The 22,071-nt window shown below is 43.9% G+C and overlaps 1 protein-coding gene across 2 annotated transcripts; it reads right to left on the bottom strand.

Moving 5' to 3' along the window:
- Positions 1 to 216: 216 nt before the first annotated feature.
- Positions 217 to 21,279, bottom strand: Dnaja2 (DnaJ heat shock protein family (Hsp40) member A2). 2 transcript variants are annotated; one of them, XM_051168578.1, is made up of 9 exons: positions 21,112 to 21,279; positions 19,643 to 19,702; positions 19,034 to 19,257; positions 13,430 to 13,510; positions 13,065 to 13,198; positions 10,360 to 10,556; positions 2,143 to 2,287; positions 1,892 to 2,019; positions 217 to 997 (listed from the first exon to the last, which is right to left on the bottom strand). In XM_051168578.1, the coding sequence occupies exons 1-9, from the start codon at positions 21,187 to 21,189 to the stop codon at positions 806 to 808; spliced, it is 1,239 nt and encodes a 412-aa protein (XP_051024535.1). In that variant the 5' UTR covers positions 21,190 to 21,279; the 3' UTR covers positions 217 to 805. The 2 variants fall into 2 exon arrangements, with proteins under 2 accessions (XP_051024535.1, XP_051024536.1); XM_051168579.1 differs by lacking the exon at positions 21,112 to 21,279 and adding an exon at positions 20,440 to 20,588.
- Positions 21,280 to 22,071: the final 792 nt, after the last annotated feature.

Genomic DNA, 22,071 nt, shown 5'->3' on the forward strand with positions numbered 1-22,071 from the left:
TGATGCTGCAGAGCATCAACTAAAGAGAATAAAGCCGGTTTCAGCCAACTGTAGTGTTTCTAAACTATAAAACGGGCAGGTATCTGAAGCAAAAGCCTCAGGCCAATGGATTTTTAAAGGCTGTTTAAAATCCAGAACCAAAGATTCACACTTCAGTGTAAGGATACTTTTTTACAGTTCAAAATATGTTCTTCTTTCTAAAAATGTGACACAGAATAATTTACACCAACTGCTTTTTATTATCAAGTTTCAGAAACCTTTCACAAAATGGTTTTAAAAAAAAGCCAAAAAACTTTACAACCATGGCTAATGTAATTTTTTCCATTGTTCCCAGTCAGCTTCAAACCCACTGTGTGCAAAGCCCATTTTTCCATGCATCTAAATGATAGATACAGGCTATGAATTCTTTATTCTATTTGTAGCAGCTTATGCAGGTGCAGCCAAACACAAAGCTTCAGGACAAATTGTACAAACTTTACAATGCTGGATTTGAATTTAAAATATGAAACATAAAAGTCTACACAAAACTGATAAAAATCAAGCAGATACCAGGACTGAAACTTATAACCCACATGTGAAAGGGAGTCTTAGTTCAAGTGCTTTACTCTGCTACAGAACAGTCGAAATGAAGATGTAAAGCTCCGTGGTTAGTTTAAATTATACATTCTGTGGATACTATACCAATCTTAGAAGTTACACATACATCACAGATGTCCATCGTCCATCTGGACTCATCGGGTGTTCCAGGCAGCTGGCAAATCTGGCAAACGTGGAAGGAAAACCCACCCGTGCAGCTGCCTGTGGTTTACTGATGGGCACACTGCACTCCAGGTCCATGATGGCTGCTGCTTTCTTCATCAGAACTGTCGTTGTAGGCTTCCCGCCTCTGACTTCCTCCAGAGCCTCGAGTGCTATCAAATTCCTGAAGCTCCACTTCTTCTGTCTCTCCAATTATATTAGGAACTTCTGGTCTAGATGGCAGGAGATCTTCTAATTCCTTCATGAAGCAAAAACAGGAGATGTGTACACACACACACACTTTTCAGACAGGGTCTTCTCACTGTGTAGCTGACACTAACACAAAATAAGTACCCATGTTTAAACACTAGAAAACTCACTGCTGAAATGGTCCACTGTACTCTGAAACAGAATGCTGGCTGGGGGCTGGGCATGGTGGCGCACGCCTTTAATTCCAGCACGCGGGAGGCAGAGGCAGGTGGATCGCTGGGAGTTCGAGGCCAGCCTGGTTTACAAAGTGACTCCAGGACAGGCAAGGCTAACACAGACAGACCCTGTCTCAAAAAACCAAAACCAAAAAACAGAACAAAAACAAAAACCAACAGAACAGTATGATGCTGGCTGAAGGGTCTGTTCCCCAGAGACTTCAAAGACTCCCCCAGTCTTCTTTAGCCATATATATTCAGTCACCTTGCTGGCCCCATAAACCATCAGCCAACACCACCTCAGAGCAACCAGAAGAAACACCAATCATGCAAACACTTAAAAAAAAAAAAAAAAGCCAGCATGGAGATTCTGTCTCAAAGAGCTAGGAGCAGTTGATCACATCTATAATCCCAATATTCAAAAGACCGAGATGGGGGATTACCATGAGTTCTAGGCCAGCCTGGGGCGCAGGCAGAGACCCTATAATAAAAACAAAGGGGAGCAAGGAGGAAATGAGTGGAGGCCAAAGGGAGAGCCACTTAAGGAATGTTGAAAAAACAAACAAACAAAAAAACTAGCTTACAGATGGTGGGCGCACAGGCCTCTGGAGGCAGAGGCAGGCAAACTCTGTGAGTTTGAGGTCAGCCTGGTCTACAGAGCTCCAGGACAGCCAGGACTATACAGAGAAACCCTGTCTTGAAAAACAAAGAACAAAAGACGAACTCACAGAAAGCTTGTCTGGGTTGATCCAGTTGTTTTCAGGAAACTGCACATCAAACTTTATGTAAAGATCACCCTTTTCAAATGGATTGCGGTACTGTGGCATTCCTTCACCCCGAACAACACGAACACAGCCTATTATTTTAAAAAAGGAAATTAGGTAAGAATTTTGCCTAAGAAAGGTAATAATATTCCTGCTACCCACTGTAAATACAAATTGTAACAACACATGGACAACCTGGATCAGATGAAATTTACCTGGTTCAATTACTTTGCCAGGGGGGTATTTCACCACAATCTGACGAGCATCAAGATGCTTAAATGTGAACTGAAATCCACATAAAGCTTCAACAAGTCCTATCTTATATGTCATATGCAGGTCATTCCCATCTCTCTGGAACACCTATAGGCAAAGCACACACAAAACACATTTTACCCACACCATCCTGTAGAACATTCCTTAAGTCAATTTCACAATCTGAATTCTACCACTCAGTGCAAGAGCCAAAATGTCGCTCTCCCTGATTTCCAAGCTCCTGATTAGCAAAGCTGCTAGTCTCAGTGTGTGCCAGAGACTTCTGCTACACGGTCGGAATGAGGCAATAAGAGGCCAAGTTAGGCGTTAAGGAAAAAAACCCCAACCAATAAGGTGCAGCCAGAAAAGGAAGGGCTTCACTTCACACATGTCCAAAGAAGTTTTATCTCACTTAAAATTCAAACTTGGGCTGGAGAGAGAATCAGCTGTTAGCAGTACTTGCTGCTCTTGCAGGATTTGGTTCCCAGCACCCACACAATGATGGCTCACTGCTACCCATAATTCCAGTTCCAGAGGATCCAAGGCCCTCCTTCTACTCTCCAGTGGGCACCAGGCACACATGTGGTACACATACATACAAGCAGAAAAACCACACATAAGTATAAACTAAAAAACAAACAAACAAACAAAAAGCTGGGCCAGACGTGGTGGTATATTCCTTTAATGCCAGCACTTGGGAGATGGAGGCCAGCCTGATCTACAGAGTGAGTTCCAGAACAGCCAGGGCTGTAATAAAGAAAAACCTCTCTCAAAACAGACAAAGCCAGGCGTGGTGGTGTACACCTTTAATCCCAGCACTGGGAAGGCAGAGACAGGTGGATCACCGTGAGTTTGAGGCCAGCCTGGTCTACAGAGAGAGTCCAGGCCAGTCAAGGTTACACAGAGAAACTGTCTGGGGAAAAAACAAAAAAAGACAAACAACAGGAAAGAAACCAAAACAACAACAACAACAACAACAACAAAAACCAAACAAAAAAACCAAAACCAACCAACCAAAACCCAACAAAACCCCCAAAAACCTTAAAACATTCTAACTTGATTAATGAAAATTAAACAGTAAATGCTCAAGTTGCCTTATTCAATCTTACAGTATAAACTACATACTGCTGTGAATTAAAGTTTCCAGAAAGAAGGAAGCCGCCAGAGAGATTTAAGGGAACTAAGGGAGACAAAACCAACAGGGCCTGTCCAAAGCCTGATGATAATGATTTGTCTCTGGCTATCTTTAGTCCCCACATCAGCCACCTGCTTACCATGGTGTCAGACCTAACATCTTGCGCCTTAAGAGATAAGACCTTTGGGATGCAGTTTCTACCGACCCAAGGCTAAGAGGTATCAGCGTATAGCTGAGATTTCTGTCCTTTCTTTAAGGCCTACTTTCCACTGATGTTTAGAAAGTGCCTTGATTTGTGACTTTCTTTGTTCGGTTACTACTTCTAACTTCTATACTGGAACATGGATATTGCTGTAACCTGAATTCATGGACAGGCTATGGTCATTCATTTAGCTCCAGAATAAAGTCTCTTGTGCCCTTGGAGGTGAGAGCTGTGCTTTCCTATCAACATTACAAAGGTTGAGTAGTGCTAAGAGTGTCCTGAGCTTCAATTTCGGGGGGTGGGGGTGGGGAATGGATTCCAATTTCAAAATGTCCAACTTGTAATTTTTACTTAGAACTTGCCAAATCTATACTTAAAATTTTCAAACAAAATTTAAAAGTTGCAATAACAAAAAGTGCGCTAGAGCCAGAAGGATATCTGAGCTCAAGGATAGCCTGGCCCACATAGTGAGTTCCAGGACAGCCAGGGCAACATAGAGACACTGTCTCAAAAAAAAACCAAAGCAAACCAAACAAGCAAACAGAAGTATCTTGGTTATCCTGAGTACTAAGCAAGCAAGCTTAGTTTCTACCCCAGGCTAATTTTTGATGTCTATAGTCCACAATAGGCTAATAGAAACTGGCTGGACCAAAGTGACTGCCAGATTACCTTTAATTTCATTTTAATCCCATTTGTATGCTAACTGACCCTGCAATGCCAAAAGAAGAGACACGTAAAGAAATAACACCTAAATTTCTGGGAAATCTCTGCCCATGGATATTCCTTCCATTTATCATCCTCCTGTGTCTTCAGATGGGCTCTTCTGCAAGCATGATATATACAGATGTGTGTGCACACAGGCATGGAAAGGCAGAGAAGACTTTGGATGTTCTGCTCTATCATTCTCACTGACCCCAGAGCAAGGATGGTGGGCATTAAGACCCAGCAATCCTATCTCTGTCACCCACATGTTAGAGGGACACACGTGGCCACGACAATTTCTTAGGCCCTCATGTTAGCTCAGCCAGTGCTCTCACCACTGAGCTAGCCCTCCAGCACTGCCTCCCATTTCTTTACTAACATCTGGTGCTCCAAGGGTTAAGAAGAAGTTGACTTGCAAGTTCACTTCCTACTTCTATTTTGGCCAAGAGTAGAAATGTCCTTCCTCCTCCATCCAGTTGGTGCTCTCTTACTGGTTCCATAAGTCTATGATGCAAAACCCAGAAATATCTCTGAAGAACATTTTGGCTGGCTCATAAGACACCTGAAACATTTGTTCTTTTCCTAAATGACTCTTCTAAATTTGTCCATAAAATCAATTCTTTGAACCATGGCTTTAGAATATCAGCTTCAACAGTATGGGGAACTTGTTAGCAATACACATTTCTGGCCCAGCAACTGAGTAATTTAGTAAGCCCTCTGAGGGATTCTGATGTGACACTCAAGTGTCCATATGGGAGAACCAAAGAATGTAGATTAGTTATGCACATTTACTCAGGGTCCCTTGTAACATGATCATCAGACTGTAAAGAAGCAGCATGCTTCAATGCTGTTGAAAAATGCTGTGTACTAAAAAAGCCAATGTTTTAGGACACCAATATTCCAAGAACGATTTTTACCAAACACTTTTGTTAATGCCACAGAAGTAGCAAGAAGTAACACCATACTTTTGTATTGAGGCACTCAATTCAGAGTAACTACAATTAAAAAAATACCAGGGTGGTTGCTGTTACTTGGGAGAGGGGGCGACTCGATAATTTGATGCTAACATTTAAACAAATAAATGTCTAACTTTTCTCCTCTTTCTATTGTCGGACAACTTGTGAAAAGATTAATGAAGCACCACGCAGTAAAACTTTCAGAAGTTATACAGTTTCAGCCACTGCATCCATACAACCTAACTATGGTCTCAATTTCTTCAGATAGTTATTTGGAGTGAGGGGCAAAAGGCCAAAAACACGCATTGTTTTTCTTGAGCCCTATGTTCTAGTTCAAACTATAGCAGGTTTTTTCAAGTGAAGTGAGTTAACCAAGCTGTCTAAACCTCACCTGGGGCGCACAATACTGCCCTGGTCACAGTAAAACCAGAACTGGTGCTCTAACTTCTACCCCTCACTACTTTCCAGCCTAAGCAATCAGCGATTGGTCAGTTGGCAATTCCGTGCACTCCAACTGCTGTCAACAATGCTAATCCCTAATGCTGGGATTGAAGGTATCTGCAGTTAGGATACCCTAGTGGTATCCATACCACACAGCACGACTGTCTAATCTACACTTCACCACCTTTCAGTGCGGCCATCTTTTTAGTGGTTCACTTCTTGTCTTGTAGGTATTCTACATGGTAATACTGAATAGATGGGAAGCAACTAAAATGGCATCAAGTAAGAATCTTCAAAGAATAACAAAATTTAGGGCTTGGAGATGTGGTCAGAGACAGAGCATTTTCTAATACCTACAAGACCGAGGTATCATTAAAAAATAAAAAATATTTTATCCTTTAAGACCTTAAAGCACTGTAACCCCAGCACTCAGGAGGCAGAGGCAGGCCGGCCTTTTGAGTTAAGAGTTTAGGACAGCTAGGGCTACACAGAGAAATCTTGTGTTGAAAAACCAAAACAAAAAACAAACAAACAAAAAGGAAAGAACTTAAAGCATAATTCTAGAAACAATAAATTTCCAGCCATCTCAAAGATGCAATACTGGAAAAAAGTCAGAATATCCAGCAACACACCCTTCTTTATGAGATCTGATTAATACATCAGAAAGGGCAGCCCGGTCACAATTTTTTGAGAATAAATCAAATTCTAGAATGTGCTTTTCAATATGGCCTTGTTCTCTATTGTAATTTCGAAGTGATTTTACTTAAAAAAAAAAAAAAAAAAAAAAAATCCAGCTTCTTCCTTGGGAAAATACCAAATGGTGAATGGACCAAGGCTTGGAAGGGCACAGTGGCTACCGGAGGATTCAGCCTTGCCTTGGTTGTGGAGCACATGGAGGCGAAGCCTAAAACAAGGAGCGGATCCCTGAAACCCAGCTGGGCTGCCTATCAAGGCCATGGCGAGCAGGCCCCAGGGATCTACTTCTTCTCGCTGCCCATCAAAGAATCTGAGACTTACATTTTACCTAGCAACTATCTCTTTTATGTTGTAATGGCTATTCTTGGTTGTCAACTTGACCACATTTGGAATGAACTAAAACCCAAATCGCTGGGCACACCTGTGAGGGATTTTTTTTTATTAACTTAAATCATTTGAAATGGGAAGACCCACTTCTTATCTCGATCTCTGAAACAGTAAGATGTACTTTTAGCTCAGATCTTTTGAGGTAGAAAGATCCATCTTTAATCTGGACCACACCTTCTGCTAGAAGCCCTATATAAAGGACACGGAAGAAGAAAGCCTGTTTGCTCTCACTCTCACTGGGAACTTCACTGGCATTAGAGCCTACTTCTTCAGGATTCTAGTGTACACTGAAGAGCAGCTCAGACATCCAGCCTCATGAACTAACAACTAACTACTAGATTCTTGGACTTCCCGTTGGTAGACCACTATTATTGGACTTGCTGGACCACAGCCTCCTTTATAATATAATACACATAACACACACACACACACACACACACACACGCACACACGCACACTCCCCCCATAAGTTCTGTTCCTCTAGAAAACCCCAATACATTAATGTGTGTGCACGCACCTATGTGTATATGTATGTGTACCACATGCATGCAAGTGGCCATGGAGATCAAAGAGAGCACCTGACCCTCTGGAAATGAGTTCTAGGAAGATGTGATCTACTCTGTGGGTGCTGGGAACTGAACCAGGGTCTTCTATAAGCACATCAAGTGTTCTTAACCACAAAGCCATCTCTCTAGCCCCCAAAAAGCATCTTTTTGTTCTTTGAGACAGGGTCTCTCTGTGCAACCCTGGCTGTCCTGGACTCACTTTGTAGACCAGGCTGGCTTCTAACACAGAGAAATCCACCTGCCTCTGGCTCCCGAGTGCTGGGATTAAAGGTGTGCGCCACCATGCCTGGCTCTTAAAGCAGACTTGACGTGGCTTGTAGACCAGAATCAAGATTAGAAAACCCACACTACTCTAAGCAAAATGATGGGACCTGGGACTCTGTGTCCTATCCCTGCCCCAAGAGGCACTAGTCTCTGCTCTTGTGCCCAAGAACCTGCTGCTGATACTGATGACTTGCTACCCAGCAGCCAGAGGCTGCACTGCCAAGGCCACCTCTGTTGCCATCTCTAAGACAGGCACTTGAACCATGATCTCTGGAAGGAAACCATGTTCTCTAAGTCTATCAGGAGCCTGTGGCTAGCACATAGGATTCCCCCCACCCCCACCCCGGGGACAGAGTTTCTCCGTGTAACCGTTGCTATCCTGGCCTCACTCTGTAGACCAGGCTGGCCTCGAACTTGGAGATCCGCCTGCCTCTGCCTCCCTAGTGCTGGGATTAAAGGTGTGTGCCACCATGCCCGGCTACACAGGGTTTTATATGAGAAAAATAAAGTGAATTAAGTCTGTGTAAAATGAATAAATAGATAAGATAAATAGTAAATGTGAGCTTTTAGAGATCTCTTGAATAAACCTCCTCAAGTATAAACCAGAACCATGTGTCAAGTGTTTTTACATGTAAGAACCATGCACCTCCTTAAAAGGGTTCTTTATTATAAGCAGTTCCCAATAACATTTTGTAAGAACAGAAGTTGACAAGATACTATGTGAAGGCCATTAATTTTGTTTGATGAAGAGTCTTTCTATACAGCCCTGGATGATCTCAAACTTGTTCTCCTGTCTCAGCCTCCTAAGTGCTGGGATTACAGACATGTGCCACTAAGGCATTAAAAAGTATAGGGGAACCAAGCATGGAGGTATAGGGCAGAGAAAGAAGGATGGCAAGTTTGAGGTCAGCCTAGGTATTAAGGTCTAGATAAATGCTTTTAGGCTGTTGGATACAAGATATGATAGAAATTAACGTAGGTATGAAACTTTAGACATAAGATAGAACAGATAATATTTTCAAGGTTGTGAATACCTTTTTACTTTTTAGGCTTTTCAAGACAGGGTTTCTCTGTGTAGCCTTGACTGTCAGACTTGCTTTGTAGATCAGGCTGGCCTGGAACTCACATAGATTCACCTGCCTCTGCCTCCCAGAGTGCTAGGGTTACAGGCATTCGTGCCATCAGGCCCGGCACCAAACACCTTTGATCTAGACAGTATTTATGTAAATCTTACCTATTGGTTTTTATAATACCTATTTTATAATTGTTTTTACTGCATGTTATTGTATATAAAACAGCCTTTTTTATGTATTTATTTTTTTGCTTAGATTGAAAAGGGGAATTGCTGGAATATGGTCTGGTGCTTTGTACTTGTTAATTGCTTGACCCCCACCCCCAAGTATTGCTGTTTATCCTTGCCTAAGAAATTATTCCTCCTTGGCTGATTTAAAAGGCCTTAGCCTGAGCATGGTGGAATGGGGTAGTTGTGGCCGAAGTTTGTGGGCTTTTGGAGAAAGGGATCTTGGGAAGATGAAGAGGATGGCCATGGGATAGCAAAGAGCTACTTGTACCAAAAGGAGGAACTCTGAAGTACCACCAAGAAAGACATGGCCCAGATGAAGAAGCTTAGCAAGCATTCTGGGATTAAGAATGGGAGGTAGCCCGAACAGAAATTATTAGAAGCAGATGGCATGGGATAGAGGCTGGGATATAATGGAAGGTAGCTTAGGGCTTAATATCTGCCTTGCCTCAGGTGCTAAGGCTACTCTAAAATATATCAGGTGTCTGTGTTTTTATTGATTGTGTAAGCGGGATAATGAATACTGCCATAATAATTATAATCCTAATAAACATTTATTAGGCCGTACCATTAAACTAGCAGCAACACTAGGGTATAAAACAGGAAAAAAGTAAATAAAAAGAGGTAAGAGGGCTGGGCGACGGTGGCACACACCTTTAATCCCAGCACTCGGGAGGCAGAAGCAGGCGGATCCCTGTGAGTTCGAGGCCAGTCTGGTCTACCAAGTGAGTCTAGGACAGCCAAGGCTACACAGAGAAACCTTGTCTGGGGGGTGGGGTGGGAGGAGGGGTGGGGTGGAGGGAACAAACCAACCAACCAACCAAACAAACAAACAAAAAAAGAGGTAAGGGGAGTGATTTAAAAAATACGTTCAGTGGTATAATCAAAATAGCACACAACAGACCCCACTGCTAGGTAAGTTCATTTTCCCTAGAACATATATAACCAACACACATTCCATTCAAAACTAAAATGTTTTAAATTTCTAGAGCCAGTGAGACAGCTCAGAGGGTAAAAGTGCTTGTCACAAAAGACTGACAACCTAAGTTGGATCCCCAGTACCCACTGTGGAAGCTCTGATGCCAAGAAGCTGTCCTTCAAGACACACTGTGACATGACTAAGCCCTTGCTCCTGTCATACCAACCAAATGGAGTACTTTAAAACCAAACTCCTGACCTCAGAAGACTTGGCTGTAAGATTAATCAACACAGCAGTGCTTGCAGGAGTGAAGACTGCACCGCCCACTGTGCTTCCAAGGAGCTCTACACGCTCTAACACTAGCCAATACAATGGCTCTGTTTCACTGAAAGGAAAACGAGGTGCAGAGACAACAGGACAATTTAAAGGCATAGTGCTGATCTACAGAACGGTCAGGGCAAAGGGAATGACCTCAGCCATGCTCCCATAACAACTTCAATTTGTGTTCAGTTTCACAAGGCATCCAAACAGATCCATCCTGTTTCTCACAAGCAAGATACATTCTGAATAAAACAAAAAGGGGAAAAAGTGAATAAACCGATAGGAAATTACCTCATGTTCTTTTTCCTGAAGCAAAAGAACAATATCTCCAGGTTCCACTCCTGGGGCCTGGTCTGCTTCCCCAGTGAATGTAATTCTCTGTCCATGTTTCATGCCTTTGTCTACATGAACTTCAAGAATCTTGACTTCTTTAATCACTTTCTTCCCTTCACATTTTTTACAGCGATCTTTCTCATTAATGACCTCCCCTGCAAAGAGAGGTCATTTAAAATTCCAGTAAGAAAGAGTATCCCAGTATTAAGTTGGGTCTTGAAATGCCTTTTATTCAAAAAGATATAATTTGGGCACCACTGGCTAAAGTTACCATGAGTGAAAAAACTTCTGTATTACTAAAGGTCACCCGAAGGGCCCGGTTATCCACAATTACAGAGTAAAACATCTCTTGACATTTCCTTAGTCCCTTGAGTCAGATGCTGCAGATTCTACAAATACTTTTGCAAAGGTTTTCAGCTCTAACCTCAAGTAGGTTACCACTGGACAGAGAGAGTCCAAGTAAAATGCTAATTTTTTTCTTTCCAGTAGGAATTACTGAATCCAAGAGCTTGCTACTGATCTATATTCAATCTTTAAATGTTCATGATGGCCAGCTACCAACTGTACAGCTGGTACTTCAGTTTATTTCAAAGACTAAACCTCAGATATTAGCTTAGGATCAGACCCAGGTCTTTGCATAGGCAAAACACAGCCTCTACCACTGAGCTGCCCTCCCATCCCCAATCCCGCTTTTTAAAAAGAGATTTATTATTTATACAGTGTTCTGCATGTGTGCCTGCATACCAGAAGAGGGCACTAGATGTCATGATAGATGGTTGTGAGCCACCAGTCATGTAGTTGCTGGGAATTGAACTTGGGAACTTTGGAAGAACAGATGGTGATCTTGCCCTATGAGGCCTCTCACCAATCCCCCAGTGCTGCTTTTATGTAGTGTGACTATTACTGAAAGTTCTCAAAACCAACTAGAGATGTCTGAGTGTTTAGCTGACATTGCATGCTTCTGTACTAAGTTTAAAGTAACAGTTTTCTTTTGCAGATATTCTAATATTTGCTTATACTATAATGAACTAAAACTCCAGATGTTTATAACAGTGTAAAAAACAGAACAAATAAAAAAAAAAAAACAAGGTTTCCTAATCAATGAGCCACAGAGTACTTGTTTTTAAGGAAAGGATGTTATTATGTTGCTCAGGCAGGCCTGAAACTCACTATGTTCCTGCAGGGTATAGAGGATTATGCCTTGTTCAACTCAACTGTTAGATTTCAGCTGACTTTGGTTGCTTTTTATTTTAAAGCATTCTTTTTTTTTTTTTTTAATTTATTTATGAGTGTTCTATTTGCATATATAGCAGAAGAAGGCATCAAATCCCATTACATCACGGATGGTCATGAGCTACCATGTGGTTGCTGGGAATTGAACTCAGGACCTCTGGAAGAACAGACAGTGTTCTTAAGCGCTGAGCCACCTCTCCAGCCCGACTTTTTTAAAATTATGCATACAGTGTTCTATCTACATACACATGGACACCAGAAGAGGGCACCACATCTCATTGTAGGTGGTTGTGAGCCACCATGTGGTTGCTGGGAATTGAACTCAGGACCTCTGGAAGAGCAGCAGTGCTCTCAGCCTCTGAGCCATCTCTGCAGCCCCAGACCTTGGTTTCTTGATAGTGAAGTCAGCAATTTTAACAAGGTAAAATACAAAGACACCTCAGGGGGAATCAGCATGACGCTGGAGACGAGACAACCAAGTGTCGTGTCTTAGCTGTCTTCCCCTGCTTTTTACAAAAGAACCTTTCACTAACCAAGAGTTCAGTAGATTAGGGTGGCTGGCCAGTGAGCCCCTGGGACCAATGTCTCTCCTTAGCACGGGGACCGTTAAGTGGTTTTTCTTAACATTGGTTTCTAGGGCTGTACCCATGGCTAGGCCCTACTGCTAGAAGGCAGGCACTATAGCAACTACACTGTCACCTCAGCCCAGTATATACTTTCTCAAAATACCCCATCATTTCTGAGAACAATCTGGAAAGGGGAGTTCTACAACTATACTAATAACCATTAGCAAAGGACTGGGGGGCAGCAGGGGGCACACGTGCCCACATGGCTCAGTGGTAAGAATCTTGGTTTAGGCCCAGCATCAGGGTGGGGTAGGCATAGGCAGTAGTAACTCTTCAGAATAAGGACTGGAGGATATAGTTCACTGCGTGCCAAGCACACTCAAGGACTTGGGTTTTCTCTCCAGTGTTAGTGAGGCAAAATTCTACCACATAAATTAACCTAATTAAAACCTTAATTTCTTAGTTACACTAGCCACATCTCTCCTTCCCTTGATTAAAGTAACTTCAATTAAAATCCAAACTATTAAAAACAGATTCAGAACTTGATTAGGACTTTTCAGAATACCCCCAGAGTCCAACAGTTAAGTGATTTAAGATTAATTTCTAGCTGGATTGGCACAGCATCTCAACACTCAAGAGTGAAGGCAGACTAGGCATTCAAGATCATCCTTGAATATACAGTTCAAGGTCAGCATTAAGTTAGAGACACTAGGACCAAACAGCAACAGCATAATTTTCAACCATTAGATCTTCATTGTGTAAATAAAATGAGTATAAGGTTATTTTTAGGAACTGTAGATGTTTCCAACTTCTATGTTCCCAACATATTCTAATACAAAAGCAGAGAAAACAGCGGCAGTTTACCTTCTCCATTGCAGTCAGAGCACACAGACTGCATCTGCTGCACCATTCCCGGAGCTAGCTGTCTGATCATAATGCGCACACCTCGGCCCCGGCAGGCACTACATTTCTGAACAGCTCCAGACTTTCCACCTTGCCTAAAGCAAAAGTATAAGTCACATTTTTGTCTACAAACCATTATAGTCATCAAAAAATATGAATTGCGCTTTTCACTTCCCAGTAATAATTATTTAAATTGACCTTTAGAAGTATCAGAAAATGCTTGCCTGTTTCTTAACTTTACATCAGGAAAATGGTTTCCCTGATATAAGTTTTAAGCATGCCACTCATAAAGCAAAGAGGCGCTGCACAAGCAGCAGCACGCTTACCCACTGCACGTACTGCAGAGCACATTCTTGCTAAGTTGTAGTTTGGTTGTCTTGCCATTATACAGGTCTTCTAAAGACACTCTGTAGAGGGAAGAATGGGGTCAACTAAGTGCTGCCAACGTTACCAAAACATATAACAGCTTACACAGCAAGTTTCACTTTTTTTTTAAACAAAAAAACTTAAGAATAACTATGAATATTGACAATACACATGGGACAAAAGTTCAGCTCCTAGCCCCACAGTGTAACTACAGCTCTAGGGGATCCAATACCTCTGGTCTTCTCAGGCACACACGTACGAAATTACAAAAATAAATCCTTACTTTCTCTTTTTGAGACAGGGTTTCCCTGTGTAGCCCCGACTGCCCTAGAACTCACTCTCTAGCAGAGATCTGCTTGCCTCTGCCTCCTAAGTGCTGGTGTGCCACTATCACCAGGAAAAAGTAGTAAATTCTTGAACCAACTACTTGCTGCAATTTGTGCACTGATGACTCCAAACACAGGATTTTGTGGTTCACACTGGCTTCAAACTCAAAATGCAGCCAAAAATGACCCTGGCCTTATGGATTCCCCTTCCTCTCTGCCGCTCTGCCCCAAGTACTAGTACAGGCACATATCATCTTGCCCAGTTTTATGTGGCAGAGAGAACCCAGGAACTCCTTTGTGGCAGACAAACACTCTAGCAACTAAGCTATATCCCTAGTTACTAATCGCTATTACCACCCAATTTTATGTGATAAAACTACAGTACAGAAAAGCTAAATAACTTGAGCAAGGTCGTGGAAGCACTGATTCTGGAGTCAGAGCTTCATTGGGGGGAAGGCACACTATGGATGATCAGATTACAAATGTGTATTATAGCTTAAGATAGGCACTTAGGGGATTGCAGAGATGGCTCAGTGGTTAAGAGCACTGGTTGCTCTTCCAGAGGACCTGGGTTCAATTCCCAGCACCCACATGGAAGATCACAACTGTCCGTAACTCCAGTTCCAGGAGATCTGACTCTGCTTATCTCTGAAGACACAAGGTACACACGTGGTGCATAGACATGTATGCAGCCTGTCATACATATAAAATAAATTTTAAAAATTAAAAAACCACACTACTATAGATCTCAACAACTCTCTTTTTCCCCTCTACACCATTTATTTCTGCTGGTTAGGAGACGGGCATCATTATGGGTGTATGAGCACAGAATACTATGTGCAGCAAAGCTCCAGAATGACAGCATGGGTAAGCCAGGCCAGCACTCAAGTGGAGACGGCAGCATTCCAGACCTGGCCGGGCAAGTTCATGCTGTAGTCTGGGCTTGCTATAAAACCAGCCAAAAGTACTAGGATGTACTGGGTCAGCTTGCTGGTGGCCTGTAGCAGCTGCTAGGTGAGCCTCAAGAGGAGGCACTCTGACATGCACGGGCGGGGCACCTCGATGCTCACAATGAATGTTGACATGGTAGCCTCAAACAACTTAACCTGCCTTCAAAGCATCTAACTCAAAAAGCACCAAAATTGTTTGCATACATCAAAAGTATACAATATTTTACATATCCATAATACCTCAGAAAAGTGGTACAGAAAAACTAAGTACCCACATTGGGGGAGTGGTTAGCAACTGTCTGTAACTCTAATTCCTGAGGACTCCACACTTTATGGCCTCCATGGGCACTCACTACTCATAGCACAGACATACATGCAGGCAAAAAAATCCATACAGCCGGGTGTGGTGGCGCATGGCTTTGATCACAGCACTTGGGAGGCAGAGGCAGGCAGATCACTGAGAGTTTAAGGCCACCCTGGTCTACAAAGCAAGTCTAGGACAGCCAAGGCTACACAGAGAAACCCTGTCTGGAGAAAAAAAAAGAAAGAAAAAAGAAAAACCAATCAACCAACCAAAAACCATCCATACACGTTTAAAAACTAATAAATGCTTCTTTAAATAAAAGAACTTAAGTCTGTCTGCTAAGTATGGCACTACACACTTATAATCTACATACTGAGACAGGAAGACTTCCAAAGTCCAAAGCCAACCTTTTCTAGGCCAAACAAGGTTAAATAGAAAGACCCAGTTTCAAGCCGGGTGTGGTGGCGCATGCCTTTAATCCCAGAACACAGGAGGCAGAGGCAGATGGATAGCTGTGAGTTCGAGGCCAGCCTGGTCTACAAAAGCGAGTCTAGGACAGCCAAGGCTACACAGAGAAACCCTGTATCGAAACCCCCCCAAAAAAAGAAAGAAAGAAAGAAAAAAAAGACCCAGTTTCAAAAAAATATACAAACTACACACATAACTGATAAAACAATTTTACTCACATATAAAGCATATTTCAGATGCAAGATCAATTTCCAAACTAATCTCAAAAAACAAAACAGGTCCAGCCCTCCCTGAAGAGCTGTTAGTTAATGGCTGCTAAGGGAAGGGACTCATTCTCAGTGACTTTGCTCAAGTATATAACCCATCACTCCTGTTCACTCAGGGAACTCACGCAGGGGGAGGAAATGACAGCAAAGTAGGGGGGACTTGTTAGGAAGAGAGGTTCATATGGAGGGGAAAGCACAAGAGAAAGAAAATAGTCTAAAAATTATTCACCAATACAACCCACTTGTATTACAGATTTAATAACACTTTTTAATTGCTCTGGTTTTTGTTTTGTTTTTAGACAGGAGTTTCACTATGTAGCTCTGGCTGTGTGGCCCAGGCTGGCCTCAAACTTTAAGAGATCTGCTTGTCTCAGTGTCCCTTTGTCCCAAGGGCTAGGATTAAAGGTGTGAGGCACCTAACCTGGCTATTCTTGTGTTTTGAAATCTTCCCCCGCACCCCCCAGAACTGAGAGTGAACCTAGGGTCTCACTCATACAGGCTAATAGGTGCTCTGTCACTCATCTACAGACAGCCAGTCTTTAAGCCTTCCTTACTACTTTTAAAACCCTTGAATTCAGGTAAAGGAACAAAGAAATAGTTCAAAGTCACTCTCTAAGGCACCTACACTATTTTGTGGTGTTTAACTTCACCAAATTGTTCTTTTAAGCTTAAACTTTCATATAGCACAGGCAGTAATAAAAGCAACACTTAAGCTGGGCGTGGTAGCACACACTTTTAATCCAAGCACCTGGGAGACAGAGGCAGGTGGATTGCTGTGAGTTCCAGGTGGGCAAGATGGCTCAGCAAATAAAGGCACTTAACGGTGACCTAAGTTTGATCATGTTGGAAGAGAACCAATCTTATAAGTTGTCCTCTGATTTCCATACTCTCTCCCTTATTTGCACGCATGTGTGCAAAATAAAAATGTTAAAAACCACTTATGAATGAAAAATTATCAACAACACACCATCACATCCAAATAATGATATATTGATCTACATCTTAAGTCTTACAAGACCAGGAAAGGAAAGCTGTAAACAATGATTTGACAATATTGGCACTCTCCAGTGAGGGTTAAACTGGCAAAATTCCTTTATAAAGCAATTAGATGTTTTTCTCAGCTTCAAAACATGGATGTTGGGGCTAGAGAGATGGCTCAGGGGTTAAAAGCACTGGCTGCTCCTCCAGAGGTCCCAGGTTCAATTCCCAACAGCCATACAGCAGCTCACAACTGCCTGTTACTCCTAATCTAAGGAAACTGACACCCTCACACATGTAGGCAAAACACCAATATACATAATAAATAACCAACCAACCCAAACCCCATGGCTGCCAAGTCAGGGATAGTGCCTTACATCTGTAATCACGACACTTGAGAGGCTGAAGCAGTTGGGCTGCGATGAAGCAAGGTCAGCCTCGGCTACAGTGTGAGACTATCTCAAAAAAGAAATAAAGCCGGGCGTGGTGGCGCACGCCTTTAATCCCAGCACTCGGGAGGCAGAGGCGGGCGGATCGCTGTGAGTTCGAGGCCAGCCTGGTCTACAAAGTGAGTCCAGGATGGCCAAGGCTACACAGAGAAACCCTGTCTCGAAAAACCAAAAAAAAAAAAAAAAAAAAAAGAAATAAAGCCACGGAAGGTAAAACTGCATACAAGGAAATGCACAACAACAATATTATTATATATAGATCTCCCCTCCCTGTCCATCACATAAAAGACAAGTGATTAATCATTATGAAATGGAATTATAAAGCTATTCAAAAGAATATGTTAGTAGGCACCTGTGTTCTAGTACTCAGAAATGAGGATTATTCTGTGTTGTAGACCAGCCTGGGCAACCTAACAAGCTGCAGTTTAAAATAAAAGAAGGCGTGCACTGGGGTGAGGTAGGCATGCTCTAAAGTTGGTAATGTGCCTGCAGCTCAAACATTAGTATCTGGGTTCAATGCCCACCCAGCCCTTGTACACAAAGCCAGATATGGTGGGGCTGAGAACTTACTCTTGCAGTGGGTCCAGTTTCATTTTCACCCACAGGGCAGCTCACATCATCTGTAACTCTAGTTCTAGGGGGTCTGACACACTCTTACCTCCTTGGGCACCGGGCACTTGTGTGGTGTACAGACATACAATCATGCAAGCAAAACGCTTATATAAATAAAACCAGACAGATAAATCTAAACAAACAACAAAAAACTGGACTGGTAAGATTGCTGTAGATAATGGCATTACCACCAAACCTGCCTCCCTGAAACCCACACGGTGGAACCAACGCAGTCAGTTCCAATCTGTCCTCCTTCATGTGCGCACTGAGGCAAGCACTCCCCCCTCAAAGTAACAATAAAAGCCACAACTGAAATACTTGAACAACTGAGAGCCAGGCATGACCATACACTGCAGTGATCCCAGCACTTCGTGGATGCAGGACCAGGAAATCATCATCCTGGCTTCATGAGGCCTTGTCTTTCCTCCCCCACCTCTCTCTTACTCTCAATTCAGTCTCTAGCATGTTACTAAAACCATTATTAAGAAAAAAAATTTTACAAAACAAAATGAAATGGCTGTTTTCAGATCATAGAGAAACTGTGGAGTCTTAGTCCAAAATCAAAGTCCACCCCGTTCATGTTGGCAGGTTATGCCAGGCTGGAGGCCAGTCGGCCCCATGGAAACCGACTTAAGAGTTAGCACTGAGGATCAAGTCGTGAGGGGCTTTACCATGTAAATAATCTAAGCAAACAACTGTTCCTTTTAAGCCTGGGTTTAAATACTTCAAAGAATATAATCTTCACACTTGAAATTTCAGTCATACAACAACCTCAACAGCTGATGAAAACAAAACCTCAGAAAACATCGACCATTCTTAAGGTCTTGGTTGTTGGGTTGAGACAGGCTTAAATGTAGCCCAGGCTGGCCTCAAACTAGCCATCCAGCTGCGTGTGTGTACATATGACCTTGAACTACTAATCCTCTTGCCTTCAACTCTCCAGTGCTGTAACTACAGGTAACATAAAGCCTGGTTTATGCAGTGCCCAGGGTCAAATCCGGAATTGTGTGTGAGCTACGCACTTTACCAACTGACCTAGATTTCTAGAGCACCCTTCATTCTTTAAGATCTGAAGCAAAATACATTCAATTAATTTACTTAGTCACTTAGTGAGAAAACAGTTGAGGATTTTAAATAAAGGACAAGTACCCTATAGTGACTGTACTCTAAATGCCACCATTGGGAGAGGCACCTTCCCTTTAGACACTCACTTCAGCGGATGCATCATGTCCTCGCCTCTTCTTCTGCCGTTCCGACTTCTACTCTGACTGCCCATGAAGCCAAACAATCCTCCACCAAAAATATGTGAGAAAATGTCGTCCATGCCACCACCTCCGCCGCTACCTTCCCGGAGACCTTGTTCTCCATATCTGTCATATAGCTCCCGCTTCTCTGGATTTGACAATACTTCATAGGCAAAGCTTATTTCTTTAAACTGTAAAGAAAAAGTAACAAACAGATGGGCTTTTAAGTGCTAGAATGTGAGAAGGACCATCCCTGCTGCACCTGTGTGGCGTGAGTGTGGGAGCATGTATGGAGGCCAAAGGACAACTTTCCTTCCACCGTGGATCAAGTTCATGCGGCAAAGACTTGGAATATTGAGCTATCTCAGTAGTTATAATTTTTTATTTTATTTTTAAAGACTATTACAAGCATTAGGTTTCATTATGGCATCTTCAAATAAATTAAAATAACAAAAATTTCGCTCTGTAGGCATAAATGGACTTTTTCTTACATCCTTCCTTGTTTCTGGGAGGGTGGTTTATTTTAAATTTTAGTTTAAAACTAAAATCCCAAGAATAAAACTTCAAATAACTTACTTTGTCTCCAGCGTTTGGATTCTTATCAGGATGGTATTCTTTGGCTAACTTTCTGTATGCCTTCAAAAAAGATTTTGAAAACGTTATACACATCTAACAATTTAAGAAACTCACTTTTATAAGAAGCAATATTCTAAAGTTATAGCCTTCCAAAATGTCACTTACTCAGAGCTGTTTGACATTTTCCATCTCAGTAATGCTTACTTCCTAATTACATACTCATAATCATTGTCGAAAAAGATGAAGAAAAATACAAATAAAACAAAACTACAAGCCAGTTGCGGTGACACACGCGTGTAATCCCAGCACTCAGGGAGGCAGAGGCAGATGGATCGCTGTGAGTTCGAGGCCAGCCTGGTCTACAAATTGAGTCCAGGACAGACAAGGCTACACAGAGAAACCTGTCTCAAAAAAACCAAAACCAAACCAAACCGCCAAACCCCCCATATCTACATGGAAGAAAGATACTGAAACATCATTCCTTTTTTCCACTATTATCAAATGTCTTTGATGGCCAGAAACCAGACCAATAAGACCACAATAACCAAAACAAATCCCCGATTAAGTGACTGCACTTTACCAATTAAGCAAAGGATACTTTGTATCCCTGGCCACGCCGGCTCCTGCCTGCCCTCTAACACAACCCCACCCCCCATGGTCCTAGGTGGTGTTTCTCCAGCACATGGTCGGCTGACTGGGGTCCTAGGTGCAAGTGAAGCCTCGCACTCCCAACTAAGAGATCTGGGCATGCACCATGTAAGTCCTCACAGACTCATGAATTATATAACACAGCCTACCATTTCCGGTAGGGTAACAGGAAGTCTAGTTTTTCCTTTGGACTTCCACCAGTCCCCACCGCTTACGACGGGACATTCTCATTTCTCTCCGTTTACGAATTCAGGTTGGAGACACCGACACAGCGAGAGAAAACGCTGCGGGGCGTTATTAGTACCTTAAGGGCTTTCAAGTCCCGGGGTGATTTTTTTTTTTTTTGAACCTCTACAGAGGACAACAAGGAGACCCGTCTTATTCTTTAAGGGAAGTGCGGCACACTCAGGTGTTTGGCTGGGGACACACGACTCATCCTTGAAGCGGCCACCCGGTATTTTAGCTCTGCCCGCTGAACAATGCCTCCAAACAGACCCACGCCGCTCCGGCTGCCGGGCGAGGGAGGAGCTTCCGCGATGGAGACTGCGGCTCTCGGCCACACACACCGGCGCCGGCGATCAGCTCCTCCCCGGCCCGGCAGCGCGGCCACCGCGGTCCGACCTGTTTTTCCGGGTGGCCCTGGGGCGCCGAGCTGGCGGGCCGCGTCTGCGCAGGGGCCGGCGGGCGGAGGCCCAAGGTCAGCCGAGCCGACTGCGCCCCCGCCGCCGCCGCCGCCGCTGCCTCAGCCCGGCTCAGGCCGCCCTGACCGCGCAGGCCCCGCGCCCTCGCCCCGCCCGCCCGCCGCCGGCTCGCTCCAGTACCTTCTTCAGCTCGTTCTCGCTGGCGCCGGGAGGGACGCCCAGGATGTCGTACAGCTTCGTGTCGGCCACGTTCGCCATGGCGGCCTGCCGGGCAGCACTCGCGAGCAGGCGGCGGAGCGGAAGGAGCGCGACCCGGACCACGAGCGGCGGCGGCGGCGGCGGCGGCAGCGGAGGCGCAGGCCGAGGAGACGGCGCGGGGAGGGCGGGCGGGGCTGAACTTTGACCCGGCGCAGCGCCATGACGTCGCCGCGCGGGCCACGCCCCCCGGGGCGGGGCGGTTGGGCGGTGGGCGCCGGTGAGCGGCGGGTGGCGGAGTTTCCTGACGCCGGTGGGCGACCCGCGAGCGGCCGCGGAGTGGAAGGCAGCTCCGTGCGGCGTTCGTAAGGAACTCTCGGTGCGCCTGAGGCCTGAGGGAAGGAAGCCGGCCTGGAATGCTCCTGGGGTGGTACTCCCGGGGCGGAGGTGGAAAACAGCACGTGGGTGTGAGTGTGTGAGGTTTCCAAATAGCGTATTACACCCCTAACTAGATTTTATCAACACGTTCACCCCTAGCTAGATTTTGTCAACACGTTCACCAATTCATTTCATCTCCTTTAACTTCCCCCTCAGCGCCTCAGCGTACGGGGAACAATTCATTCATATATGTGTGTGTGTGTATAGCTAACACACGAGTTTTTAAAGGCGGAGCCACGCCTGTCACATCGAAGGAAAGGCCAGTTCTCGTCACACGTTCCCAATAGCGCCCTTTTAAAATTGGTTTGGGGCATCCAGATAAACCAAAGTCACCCTGTTCCACCGGGGTCATGTGTTGAAGTGTCTCACTTGACAGCTTTAAAATTAGCCAACACCAAAGGTTTGGTTGGCATAAGGCGTTATGGCTGCGTGCCATCACTTGGTGGTTGTCAGCCGAGTTTTATTTATTTGCCTTAGCTTTAAAGATTTCTGTGCTTCTGCGACGTG

The sequence above is a fragment of the Acomys russatus genome, chromosome 26 (genome assembly GCF_903995435.1).
Source record: "Acomys russatus chromosome 26, mAcoRus1.1, whole genome shotgun sequence".
Taxonomy (NCBI): Eukaryota; Metazoa; Chordata; class Mammalia; order Rodentia; family Muridae; genus Acomys; species Acomys russatus.

Coding starts and splice junctions, on each gene's coding strand:
- Dnaja2 (XM_051168578.1), bottom strand. CDS start 21,189: ATGGCGAACGTGGCCGACACGAAGCTGTACGACATCCTGGGCGTCCCT. Junction 19,258..19,642: donor ATCCAAACGCTGGAGACAAA/GTAAGTTATTTG, acceptor TTTTCTTTACAG/TTTAAAGAAATAAGCTTTGC. Junction 10,557..13,064: donor CTCTGACTGCAATGGAGAAG/GTAAACTGCCGC, acceptor CTCTCTTTGCAG/GGGAGGTCATTAATGAGAAA.